This window comes from Pan paniscus, chromosome 5, assembly GCF_029289425.2.
Source record: "Pan paniscus chromosome 5, NHGRI_mPanPan1-v2.0_pri, whole genome shotgun sequence".
NCBI lineage: Eukaryota > Metazoa > Chordata > Mammalia > Primates > Hominidae > Pan > Pan paniscus.
Window position 1 is genome coordinate 62,018,355 of NC_073254.2, and position 13,588 is coordinate 62,031,942.

General features: G+C 35.0%; 1 protein-coding gene across 2 annotated transcripts in view; it reads left to right on the plus strand.

The window, feature by feature from the left end:
• The window catches only part of CD2AP (CD2 associated protein), a 146,293-nt gene that overhangs the window by 41,293 nt on the left and 91,412 nt on the right, over window positions 1–13,588 (plus strand). For both annotated transcript variants that reach the window (XM_008958677.5, XM_003833191.6), the window contains exon 3: window positions 11,233–11,386. In XM_008958677.5, the coding sequence (XP_008956925.1) occupies window positions 11,233–11,386 (154 nt within the window). The remainder of the gene's footprint in view (window positions 1–11,232; window positions 11,387–13,588) is intronic.

Below are 13,588 nucleotides of genomic sequence, written 5' to 3' on the forward strand. Positions count from 1 at the left end.
ATTCAATCTGTGAACAGTGAAGCAGTTTGTTTTTGTGAGCTTTGTAGTGATCCTGGAGGTGGTACTACTTACTTTACAACCTGTTACTGTTATAATGTTTTTATTTTGCTGCTTTAAAAAATAAGTGGATATGTTAACAGATGTTTCAGGTGCTGGTAAGTGAACTGCTGTTACTTACATTTTTAAATGTAAAATGAAATTTTGATCCCTTTTGAAGAGTTTCTTGACCTTGATATAAAGTGTTCTAGACTTTTTGATATAGTCAGGAATAAGAAAACAAAAATTACCCAGTAAGTTTTTCAGGAAGCTGACAAATGAATAAAAATCACTCAGATGTTTTTTCTTGGTTTCAACCTAAATTTCTAGCAATTTTTTTCTCTTCGTTTAGAATACAGGTTTTTAAAAAATTAGTTTGAAAAATTATCTTTTATTTAAAAATGTTTATTTTCAGTTTATTTGCAGATTTCCATAGTAAATATAATGTAAATTATATTTACATTAAATGTTTAAATATAATTAAAATCTTTTTTAAAGCTACTTGAAAAATTAGCAATATGAAGAATAAGAGATGTATGTATATAGCTACTTTGGAAAGTCTCATTGATTTAAAAAAAAATTCTTTTTTTAGAAGGATGCTGATTTAGTTTTTGACTGTTGTTATTCCAGTTTTCATAAGAATAAATAAGTAAAGGAAATGACAATTTGGTGTTATATGGTGTTTAGTTTTAAAAATCTTTTGCTTTATGAAACTGTTAGATCTTTTGGATGGATGTCAGTGATGTTTTCCAGTATTTATAGAAATGTATTGGCGACTTTAATAGAACAATTCAAGAGCTAGCTTTATAATAGTTCATATAGAGAATATTTTGATGTTTGATTTACTTTCATTAATTGGAGACAGATTAAGGGAGAAAACCTTGCAGATATTGGAATATTAAATGGAAGACAAGTTTACTGGCTAATTGGGAATTGTAATGAAAATGGTAGATGTTAATTACCTTGACTGTAGTAATCATTTCACTATCTACACATATGTCAAAAGATGTTGTATACCTTAAGTATATGCAATTTTTATTTAGATAAAAGAACAGATCTCCATTTCCACTTGTGTTGAATATGTTGCTTAAGCAAGAAATAAATCTTCATTGAAAATAAGTAAAAATAAAAAATAAAAAACGGTTTAAAGAATGCCAAAGTTGTGTATAGTTATTGATGATACATCATAGTATGTTTTCTGTTACTGTTAAAGCATTAACTATTTTACACACATATTAAGAGTAATTCATTCTGCGACTTGAGTTATTTTAGATAATACTATTCTGAATTTCACGTAGACTATATTCAGTGAGTTGGAGAAATACTTTATACAGGTAATACTAGAAAATATATATAAGGATTTACATTTGATAAAGTGTACTCGCATAGCATATGTGTCTTTTTCCAAATGCCCTATAACAATGTGACATAACACTGTTGTTTGTAGGTACACCAAATCTTTTATTTTATTTTAAATCACAGACATAGTATATGTCGAAACAAAAGTCAAAGCAATACAGAAGTATCCATTGTGAAAAGTACCTTTCTTTATAACCCTCCCTCAGCTTTCTTCCATGTTTAGAAATTTGGTAGATAGCTTTAAAGACTGTTTCCTAGAAAACAAATCTTTTAAATGCAATTATTTGTACCATTTCCCCCTTTTACATACTATTCTTCATACTGTAAATAGAAATTCAAGAAATTCAAGACATTATTATATATAAACCATGTTAATGTTTGCCTTGGACTTAATCTGGAAAGTTACATTCTCATTTTTTCCCTTTAGGAGTTAATACATTTTGTTTCGGCTAAGGTATTTCAGATTGGTCACTACTGTAGAAATAAGGTAAACCAGGTATCAGGAAAGTTGAGTGCCAGAGCTGGGCTTCTGGGATATCTCCTGCTCTAGCTCCTTGGACCCAGCACGACTTGCCTGCTGTGTCACTCTCATCTGTGGCCTCAAGGAGTCTAGCATCCTTGAGAAAGAATTTCCCACGTAAGCCTGATGTTTTTTCCGTTAGAAGAAATTGTAAACACATTAGCCCTCATTTTCTTGCAGTTCTTATTCTTAAACCCCTTCATCTAGGCCTGAAGGTGGAAATGACATTTTTTAGATGAACAAAACTATTAGGAAAAATGTGACCATTATAAAATATTGGGTTATTTTCAGTTCATTTCAATCATTGTGGTATGTCTGAAAGAATGAGTAAAGAGAAAAGTTCTTAAGTTTTTTTTTTCCACTGTACTTCACTTGGCTCTCATTTACATTCCTGGATAGAAAAAAGGAAAGGAGTAGGATGCCATTGACAGTGAATTTATATAACTTCCCCCACCCCATTTCTACTTTTGCCTTCTCTGAATACAGGAGGAATAGTTTAAATAGGAAGTTCCTTTGTCCAAAATGTGGAGAGCAATTGTGTAACAAAAAGCATAGTAGAGGAGAGAAGTTTAGAAACTTTCAAAGTAGTCCTGCTATATCTGTCATTTTTGTTTTCCTTGCCGATTTTGATCTATTGACACTTAGACGATACGTATTGATTTCATATTAAGGACATTTTTTCTTTTTGGTCATTTTTCTTTGAACTTAAGCGCTTTAGTGAATATCCAATTAATTTAATCACAATAGAAAGGAAAATCAAATGACTTTAAGTAGTTTTTCTTGGATATTCCTTATATATGATTACTTATATTAAAAAAAAACAAAAATACTTCAGGAGTATGGTAGGCCATTTTGTTAGGTTAAAATCTAAATCAATCATTTCTAGACTATTTTTTAAAATGTAAGCCTAAAATTAGTCAGAGCTAAAATAGTTGGCAGTGTATACCAGATAAACATTTAATTCTTATTTTCCTTATTCTTTAGTAATACCACTTTTTCATGTTGTCTGATTATGCTTCTGTGAAGTAGGAGATACTAATTTTATATACTTCTGGAAATCCTGAATGTTAAATTAAAAATAAGTATATTCCTTAGATTTTAATTAGTTTAAGCAGAATTATTACTGTGTTTAGGAATTTGGTGACTAGGTAACCTGCCTGTTTCATTTGAGAAATGAAATGAAGTTCTTGACTTCTCACCTGGTTTTTATTATTCTTTGTGACCTTTGAGTCTATGGAATACAAGTAAGTTGCTTTCTATTTTCAAATCATGATAATGGCCACAGCCAGGATTAGATAGCCAGATTATTATATGGACATATTACAACATGAAGGAGTGGTTTGTGAATTTTGTTAATTATCTTTTTAGTTGTTTGTTTTGGTTAATACAATCAAAATTATGTATCTTTGATTACCTTAATAGATGAAGAGTAGATATACCCTTTTAGCTTCCCCCACCATTTGCATATGTATTTCAGTTTTTATCCTCTTGTTGTACTACCTACTCTTTAGCTATGAAGCAAAACCAATCAGTATAGCACATTCTTATCTATATGGAGATTATCCATATTGTATTTTTTCTTGGCAAGTTTTGTATTGACATTACCTATTGTGCAGGTGGCTTCCCTCATTTGAAGTATGAAACTCAAGAGTTTTTCAGAGTTTGCTTTGACTATACATGATTGCTTTCCAAGTGAGGACTCTTTTTTACTACATCTCCTGAAGTTATTTTCCAAGTCAGGAAAGGAAGTGATGTTGGTAGGAAATAAATACTGCAATGTTAATATGTATGCTATTTCCTGGCTCTTTTGGTAAAAGTGAATGAAGGGCAGAGGAAGGAATAAACACTGGAAGCCTTACTAATACCTTAGGTACTAGGTAAATTTTGCTATATTAGATAAAATTTGCTATTGAAATTGATAGCCAAAGAGTAGTCTGGTAGAGGCACTATGTTTCCAGAAACTAGGGAAAAGAGTAGATTGGTGAGAGTGTATGTGTGTGTTTCTAGTAGTAAGGGATTGTAGCTCGGAGGAGTTCCAGAGAAGAAGGTGGTGGACCTCACAGCAAACTTTACCTTATTTGTAATCTTGCCTAGAGCCTTGAGGTCTAAGCAAAATTGTACTTGTGGTAACATCTCAGTTGGCAGTATGTATTTGGAAGGCTGTAAACCTGAGTTTTTTCTATTCATTGTAGACTATAAGATTTTTTAAGTTGCTTTCCCCCTTTTATTTGTATCTTTTGTCTTCAGAAGATTTATTATATCTAATATTCTTAGATATGATTATGTCCCAGAGAAAATTGAAGGTTCCTAAAATGGTTCTAGATCTTGAGCAATGAATTCATATATCATGTTAACATTGTTTTACAGCAAATGAACACAGTGGAACCAGGATTTGTATACAGTTTGTCTGTCTCCTGAACCTGTCCTCTATCACATTTGGTCAGATTGGAGTTACTTTCAAGAGGAACAGGATTTGAATAGTAAGTCAAGTGCTTGGTCTCCTGTACTAGAAGCAACAGTAGCTCTCAGAAGTGTGAATTTTATTTTTTCAATGTAGGTAGCTTATGAGGCAGACAGGAGAATCCAAAATGAGCAAGTACTCTTTGGCATGTTGAGGTTGTAACTACTAGTCTTTTATGTATATTTTGTTTTTATTAGTATGAAAAATACTTAGTGCAGTCTGAAAACTGTGAGGTTGATGGGTGTTATTAATAGCAAATCAAAGTAATTTTCTTATGTGCATTACCAATAAAAACAGGGAAATATTTGTGTATCTTTCATGTTTTATACTTAGTAATTTTTCAAAATTCTCTACCCACTTAACTGTTTTCCCAAAATAAAAGACTTCCCCCCCTCCGATTGAAAAATATGTATTGTTCTTTTAAAAAAAGAAACAGTTTTTTTGAATAGTTACATGAAGAGGTCATGTTCATCAGAAATCCTACGTGTGGTAGGCATAAATGCCTGGAGAAGTCTGTGAAGGTGTGCTCCTACACTCAATGAAGAAGTATACCTGTTCTTGCTGCTCTTGGTCTCCCTTCCCACCTCCCATGGATCAACTGAAAGTATAATGTTGAGACAGGTATACAAAGAACTAGGCTGTAAATTTCTTATATCCAAGAGACCAAAGTGATTCCAATAGGAGCAAAGAGGCATTACAAGGAGATCAAGAATTTGGTGAAAGAAAGGGAAGGGAGAATTATAATGTGGAGAGTAAAAGGGAGTGTGAAAACAAGGTACACTTCTCTTTCAGTCCTTTCTTGAAGGAGGTAAGTTTCATATAAAGTAGATTCTTATTTCCTGTGGACACAGTGCACCATAGTGAATGAATTGATATGCTAGCTTGAAGAGGCTGCCCAGTAGAAGAAAAAGATAGCATCTGGTATGTGGTGATTTGGTATGGGACATGGAAGTAACTATGTTGTCAGCTGTGCCAGGAAGCTGCTTGGAGTACGTTGAGTGATACCTGCAGATTAGTTGTTTGTCCCCAACCAGGGAAAGTACTAGATACTGCTTGTGCCAGTGGCCCTGCCCTGGATTTCATTATTTTTGAAAGTGACAAGGTTTAGTTTTCTACCCAGAGTTACATGGGAGTTCAGAGTCAAGAAAATTGGGTTCACTAGTAAAAATCAAGTCGTCGTCTTTACCTACATTTTTTAGTTCATACCTGTAAATATATATTTGTGTCATATTGTTGGCTAAGAAGCTTCTGGGTAGCATGTATTTTTAATAGAAACATGTTTTATATATGTGGTGTTGTAAAATTGGTTTGTTTTATTCAATAGTGTGATTCAGATATCATTTCTAATATAGATATATCATTCTTTAATGACTACAGTATTTTATCAAATGCATATACTGTAGTTTATTTAAATAGTTCACAACTAATGGCTGTTTGAGCTTCTAATTTACTACTTCTTTTGGGGGATGAGACAGAGTCTCTCTCTGTCACCCATGCTGGAGAGCAGTGGTGTGATCTTGGCTCACTGCAACCTCCGCCTCCTGGGTTCAAGTGATTCTCATACCTCATCCTCCCAAGGAGCTGGGGTTACAGGTGTGTGCCACCACGCCTGGCTAATTTTTGTATTTTTAGTAGAGAGGTGGTTTTGCCATGTTCGCCAGGCTTGTCTTGAACTCCTGACCTCAAGTGATCTGCCAGCCTCAGCCTCCCAAAGTGCTGGGATTATAGGCATGAACCACTGCACCCAGCCAGTTCATTTATTATATACGGAACTTATATATTTGGTTGGGTTTATTTCTGGATTAGAGTGTTATACAACTGTCTCATGCTTTGCTGTTTTTACCAGTTGTAAATAGTAGTTTATTAAGTATGTTAGTGCCTACTTGGTGCTACTGTTTTAGGCAGTGGAAATACAATAAAACATAATCCCTTCTGTCCTGGAACATAACATTTTAGTGATGTACCTACTGATTTTTTAGTCACAAAAAGGGTCACAAGTTTAGAGGTAAGTCTCTTGATGGCAGAGGCAAAGGATGTTTCCCCTATCTTTTTTTGTGCCGGCATAGGGAATCTAGGAGAGATCACAGAGATTTTTTCGGGTCTTTTGCCCATTTAAAAAATCAGGCTGTTTGCTTTTTTATTGTTGACTTTTAATATTTCTTTGTATATCTCAAATGACAGTCTTAGGCATCTTTTGCAAATATTTTCTCCCATTATGTGGCTTATCTTCTCACTCTATTGATACGTTTGCTTTCTTAGTGCATGGCAACATCTGAGCAGTTGCCCAAGTCAGGAACTTGGGCATCATCTTTGACTCTTTCTTCTTAGGTTGTATCTGCTGAATTATCTAGATTCTGCCTCTTGAATATTTTCTGACTCTTTCAGCGTTTCTCCCCTTTGTCACGATTATAACTTAGGGCACATTCTGCTCTCACCTGGTATATTTAACTCTAGTACTGCACCCCCCCCCCCCAACTTATTCCACTATGGCAGCATCTCATCTTCTGTTAGGTCCTCACATGAATTCATTTTGTTCAGTGTCGTTTTGTTGTAATGTTGATGAAAAAAATTGGTTCCTAGCTGGGGCCACTGTCTGTGGAGTTTGCATATTCTCATGTTTGCACGGGTTTTCTCTGGGTACTCCAGTTTCCTCCCACATCCCCAAGATGCGTACTTGAGGTTCATTGGTGTATCTACATCATTCCCAGTCTGAGTGTGCCTTGCGATGGAATGGTGTCCTGTCCAGGGATGGTTCCTACCTGGCACCCTGAACTGGTGGGGATAGGCTCTGGCCACTGGAAACCCTGAACTGGAATAGGTGCATAAATAGTTATCTTACTTGTTTTTATTAAATTTACTAAATGTATGTATAGCTCACATTTATTTCAGTGTTTATTATTAGAAGTGTTTTGATCTTTATAAGTTTGGTGATGTTTTTGTGATCCAGAGGTATGCCACAGGAATTTAACTCTTGTTTATGTCAACTAGCCTATGCTAAAATCAGTTTCCTTGTACATTGTTTTGCTTAAAGTCACAATTTCCAAGAAGTTATCAAAGACTTTAAGTGGGAATTTACTGTATTTCAGATTGCCTACCCAGACTCAGAGAGCTTTATATCAGCCGTCTGCTCGCCTTGCTATTCTTGAATTTTACCACCCTTATCATCTTTCCCTTCCTTCCATGCTCCAGGCAAATTTAGTGTTGTCTTCATTCCTCAGAAGCTCTGTGCTTCCCATTGCCTTCCGGCCTGCTCATATGCTATTCTTTCCTGTTAAGACACTCCTCCTATTGCCTTCTCTGTACCTTGCTAACTCTCATTTATTCTTTCTGTCTCAGTAGAGATGTCACTTTCTCTGAGAAGTCATCCCGATTTGCCTTAACACCACTGAATTTATGTTAGCTACACTTCCTGTGTTAGGCATTTGGTGTTTTCTATTTATAGCATTTATCATGAACATTTTTTTAAATGACCTTTATTGAAGTATAATTTATGTACAATAAATGGCATCCATTTAAAATGTAAAATTCAGTAAGTTTTTAAACAATTGTATACAACCATGAAACCTCTGGCACAATGAAGATGCAGAGGCTCTATGTGTTTATCAAGAACTCTTGTGCCATTTTACTGTCCATCTCTCTTTCTGTGATCCTACCCCGACAAAACCATTTATCTGCCTTTTAATCTATACATTAGTTTGTATTTTCTAAGATTTTTAATGTACCATATGTATTTTGTGTCTGGCTTCTTTCAATCAGAATTAGAAATTGATGGATTTTTTTGTGTATCAATAACTTCTTCATTTTTATTGCTGAGTAGTATTCCATTGTTTATTCATTTACTTGTTGATGGATGTTTGGATTGTTTTCAGTTTTTGGATATTTATTACACTGAATTTTAACTGCCTGGTTATTTTCTGTATTCTTTTGTAAAATGTACAGTACTGTGAGAACAAAAGACAGTCTCTCTTGTTAACATTTGTATGCCTAGCTGCTGCCTGGTACTAGCAGGTGCTCAATAAATATTTATGCAAATGCTAAAGAGCAGAAAGGTGATACTATGTCAAGTAGTACAAATATAAATTTACTTTAGTGTCTGTTGAACCAGGATTTTCATTAAGGAATAGTATTCATTCAGTGTCTTATTTAGGTTGACACTTGTGGACATATATTGCCAGAACTTATTTACAAGGTAATAGCTTTTTTACCTTTTTAACATATAACTGAATGTTATTTTAAAATTTATGGGTTTTGGCTGGGCAAAACTAGTACCAGCACCCTGGGAGGCCAAGAAGGGAGGCTCACTTGAGCCCAGGAGTTGAAGACCAGCCTGGACAACATAGCAAGATGCTATCTCTACCCCCAAAAAATGTGTTTTTTGATATCATACTAAGATAATCAGCTTTTAAGAGTAAAAAATTTCTTTAAGAATTCTCATTTTCAATTGCTATGCCAGAGATTCCGAAACTTTCTTGGTTTACACAACACCATTATTGTCTCAGTCCTTATTTCATGATGCTCTTACACCAAAAGAAAGACCTAAGAGTTGTTCTTACTGTTGGATTCGAGTAACTTAATAAATGTTTATATTTTAACAATTTAGCCATTTAAAAAATAATACACAGAAACTGAAAGAAAAAACATTTATTCTTAATCAGAATTATTACTAATGAAATGTGTACACCTTTTGGGCACTGCACTGTTGCGGGAAACCGAGGACTGGAGAGACGATATGAGGGGAAACAGGAGGATTGTTTATTTAAGGTATGTACTGGCTCAGCTTTTTGGATATGAATCCACTGAGCCAGTGCATACCTTAAATAAACAATCCTCCTGTTCTCCATATTGGTCTCTCTGGTCCTCAGTTTCCTGCAACAGCACAGCTCTCAAATTTTGGAAATGATAGGTTACCAGTACTCTTCTTTTCCTGTTCCACATTGATTTTTAAAAAACTATAGCTAGTAATAATTATAGTACATAATAGTTATTTTGCACTGTATTAAAAAACTAGCACATTATCAGTTCTCAAGTATTTGAAGTATGTTTTATAAGAATCCTTTTTGGCCGGGCGTGGTGGCTCACGCTTGTAATCCCAGCACTTTGGGAGGTCGAGGCAGGCGGATCACCTGAGGTCAGGGGTTTATGACCAGCCTGGCCAACATGGCGAAACTCCGTCTCTACTAAAAATACAAAAATTAGCCAGGTGTGGTGGTGCATGCCTGTAGTCCCAGCTGCTCGGGAGGCTGAGGCAGGAGAATTGCTTGAACCCAGGAGGCGGAGGTTGCAGTGACCAGAGATTGCGCCCAGTGCACTCCAGCCTGGGCAACAGAGACTCCTTCTCAAAAAAAAAAAAGAATCCTTTTCACAAGATACTTTTAAAACAATCTGTAATACTTTTGTAATCATAAGAATTTATAAACTTGAAATAGAAATATTCTATTGTAAAGGTTAAGAAAAATATACTTGGTTGGCCACCGAGGCTCACTACCATAATCCCAGTACTTTGGGAGGCAAGGTGGAAGGATTGCTTGAGCCCAGAAGGTGGAGGCTGCAGTGAGCCATGATCATGCCACTGCACTCCAACCTGGGTAACAGAGGGAGACCTTGTCTGAAGAAAAAAAAAAAATTATATATATATATGTATACACACATACACACACACACACACACACATATATAATACTTGCCATATCAAGTTAAAATTGTTAATTTTAATATGAAATGTGTGAGATAGGTATCCAGTTTCATTCCCTATTAAATATGGAACGTTTTTCATGCACAATGTATTTTAAGATTCCATCTTTCCTCATTTTTTTCTGTTTTAAATCAAGTTTGTCTGTTTATGGATTTCCTATTTTGTTTCATTTATCAGTATGTCTGTCTTTATGCCAGTAGCACATTGTCTAATCGTATCGTTATAGTTTTCCTTTGTATTTTCGTTAAAAACTCTCTCCGCTTTCTTTTCCTTGAAGTGTTTTCACTGTTCTTAGCCTTTTGTTCTGTATAAATTTAGAAACAGCTTATTAAATTGCTACTCCAAATTTTTTGTGTATTTGAATTGCATTGATATATTACATCAGTTTTAAGGGAGAACTGATATATTTTTATGATACTGAGTTTTCAGTTACTGAATATGGCATAACTTTGTTTTTGTCTTCATGTCTTCCAGTAAAGTTTTATACTTTTCCATGATGGTTCACATGTCTTATTTTATAGCCATGACTTAGATCAGGGGCTATCAAACTACCAGCCCACAGGACAAGTCTGAATACCACCTGTTTTTGTAAGACCCATGAGCTAAGAATGCTGAGAATTTTATAAATGGTTGGAAAAAATCAGAAGGATAATATGACATATAAAATTATTTGAAATTAGAATTTTAGTGTCTATAAATAAAGTTTTATTGGAACATAGTTATATTCATTCATTTAAATATCTGACTGCATTTATACCACACATAGGAGTGTTGATGGTTGCAACAGAAAGTGTATGGTCTGCAAATTGTAAAATATTTACTATCTGGCACTTTATAGAAAGTTTGTTTACCCCTGACTTTGAATTATTGTTTGTCTTTGTATCTCAGTGTTTCTTTGTAGTTGGGGTGAGTGGTGGGGGTGGGGTTTGAGCCTCTCTTTCCTTTATCTTCATCTCCAGTTCTGATAAAACTTAAACTCATGAGTCACTGTTACCAAAATGTGTTTTATTCTTCAGATATGTTTGAGCAGAGCAAAGGTTGGAAACTATTGATATTATGATTTATATAGTAATTACTGTAGCTATTTTTTGGTATTTTACATTTGAGGATTTAATATAAAAAATATAACTTAACTTGCCTCTTTATTTATTTTCCCTTTTGTAGGAAATTAAAAGAGAGACGGAATTCAAGGATGACAGTTTGCCCATCAAACGGGAAAGGCATGGGAATGTAGCAAGTCTTGTACAACGAATAAGCACCTATGGACTTCCAGCTGGAGGAATTCAGCCACATCCACAAACCAAAAACATTAAGAAGAGTATGTAAATAATTCCTTTCCTGCATAATTACATCAAAATAGAAGGATATTTTATAACTGTGTCTAAATTAAGAAAAATTAGTTCAGTCTTTTGTAGACAACTACAGTAACTTCCTGCAAAGTCTCATGTTACTAGTTATTGCCCTGTGTAGTCAATCTTAATTTTTAGTCATGTGCAATCAATAGCAAATCAATATCATTATAAATTAAAGCATGAGGCTCTGTTTTCTTATTTATCTTTCAGACTCTGCTGAATGATTACCATTTTACCTTAACTGTATTTTAATACCGTTTATTTAGTGGGATTCTGAAATATCTGCTGATTCTTAGCATAGATACAAGAATTTTGATAGTGCTTTTTCTTCAGTTGTTAAACATCTGAACATAAACATTTCCAAGGTGGTTGGCCTTGCAAATTACCTTGTAAGGATTTGGTACTGTGTAAATATGTTAGGGGAACAACTTGGCAAAGGAGAGCATTACATTTGAAATCAGATAAGGGTTTGAGTCTGTCTTATGACCTCAGAAAGATCATTTAAACTCTTGAGTTTTATTTGCTGCTGGTGAGAAAGTGGTTAAGAAACAAAACAAAACAAAACAAAACAAAAAACACCAGGTAATATTGCTGTTCTCAAAGAGCTTACATTCTTGGAAAAGAAACTGTTATTTAAGGCCAGGTGCAGTGGCTCACGCCTGTAATCCCAGCACTTTGGGGGGCCTAGGTAGGTGGATCACCTGAGGTCAGGAGTTCGAGACCAGCCTGACCAACATAGTAAAACCCCATCTCTACTAAACATACAAATTAGCCGGGCGTGGAGGAACTTGCCTGTAATTCCAGCTACTTGGGAGACTGAGGCAGGAGAATCACTTGAACTCGGGAGGTGAGCCGAGATCTGCCATTGCACTCCAGTCTCTGCTCCAAAAAACAAAAGAAACTGTTATTTAAAAAGTGTAAAATATTAAACGTGTACAAAGAATTACGGTGTTATGGGAGCACATAGCAAATGTTTTAACACAATAAAACCAGAAGACCCTTCAGAGATTGAATACTTTTTTTTTTTTTTTTTTTGAGATAGACTCTCACCCTGTTGTCCTGGCTGCAGTGGTGCAGTCACAGCTCACTGCGGCCTTGACCTCCCAGGCTCAAGCAGTTTTCCCACCTCAGGCTACTGAGTAGCTGTGACTACAGGTGTGTGCCACCACGTCTGCTAATTTTTGTATTTTTCTTTGTAGAGATGGGGTTTTGCCATGTTGCCTAAGCTGTTCCTGAACTCCTGGGCTCAAGTGATTTGCCCCCATTGGCTTCCCAAAGTGCTGGAATTACAGACGTGAGCCACCATGCTAGCCTAGAGATTGCATACTTATTACTATGGTCAATTTGATTTAACCCATCTATGCCTAGTGTCCCATTATTGGAATGCTAAGAATGTAGGAGTTATTACTATCCTGCTGTTCAAGGTCATTGCTAAGGTCTGATTGCAAAAATTCAAAAAACTGCAACCTCTGGCATAAATCGGTTAATAGTTAATGAGTATTTAATCACATTTACTTTAATGTCTTTGAAATTATGGTGTATAAATCCCTGTAGTACAAAATATTCTACAATAAAGAAATTTTGTTTACATACATTTCCCAAATTGTAATTGTAAGGCTATTAATAATTTTTATAGAGTCCCCTTATGTCTCAGTCTATTACTGTCATAAGCTGTTGTCTGTGAAGTTTGGGGAAACCTCTACTTTTGGATTACATCATCCTTTGATTATTTTCATAAAATAAAAACAGGTTGTCATAAAAATGAAACAGATTTCATGACACTTAGACCAATTCTAGGGTTCTGTTTGTTCTTTGTTTCTCAAGGAAATACAATATCCAGGGAATATTTGCATCTTATATATACTGCTTTCTAGCATTATTGCCTGAAGGTGGACGGTTTCAGCAGTTCTGATGATGATGAATTCTGAAACTGCTTGGAGACTGGGGACAAATAACAGTTTTATATCATACAGCTGAACTTCTATATAGAATGTCTGTGCTGAGGGAGAATTTTTAGGCCCACGGGAGGTTTTTTCATGACCTCTGTCCATAGTAAAATCCATTTACAACTTTCTTTCACTCTAGGGAGCTATAAAGGGATAAGTTTCTTCTTAAGTAGAAGTTAGACAAAGAGGTTGAAGGTTCTGAATATTTTTTCACTTCTAATA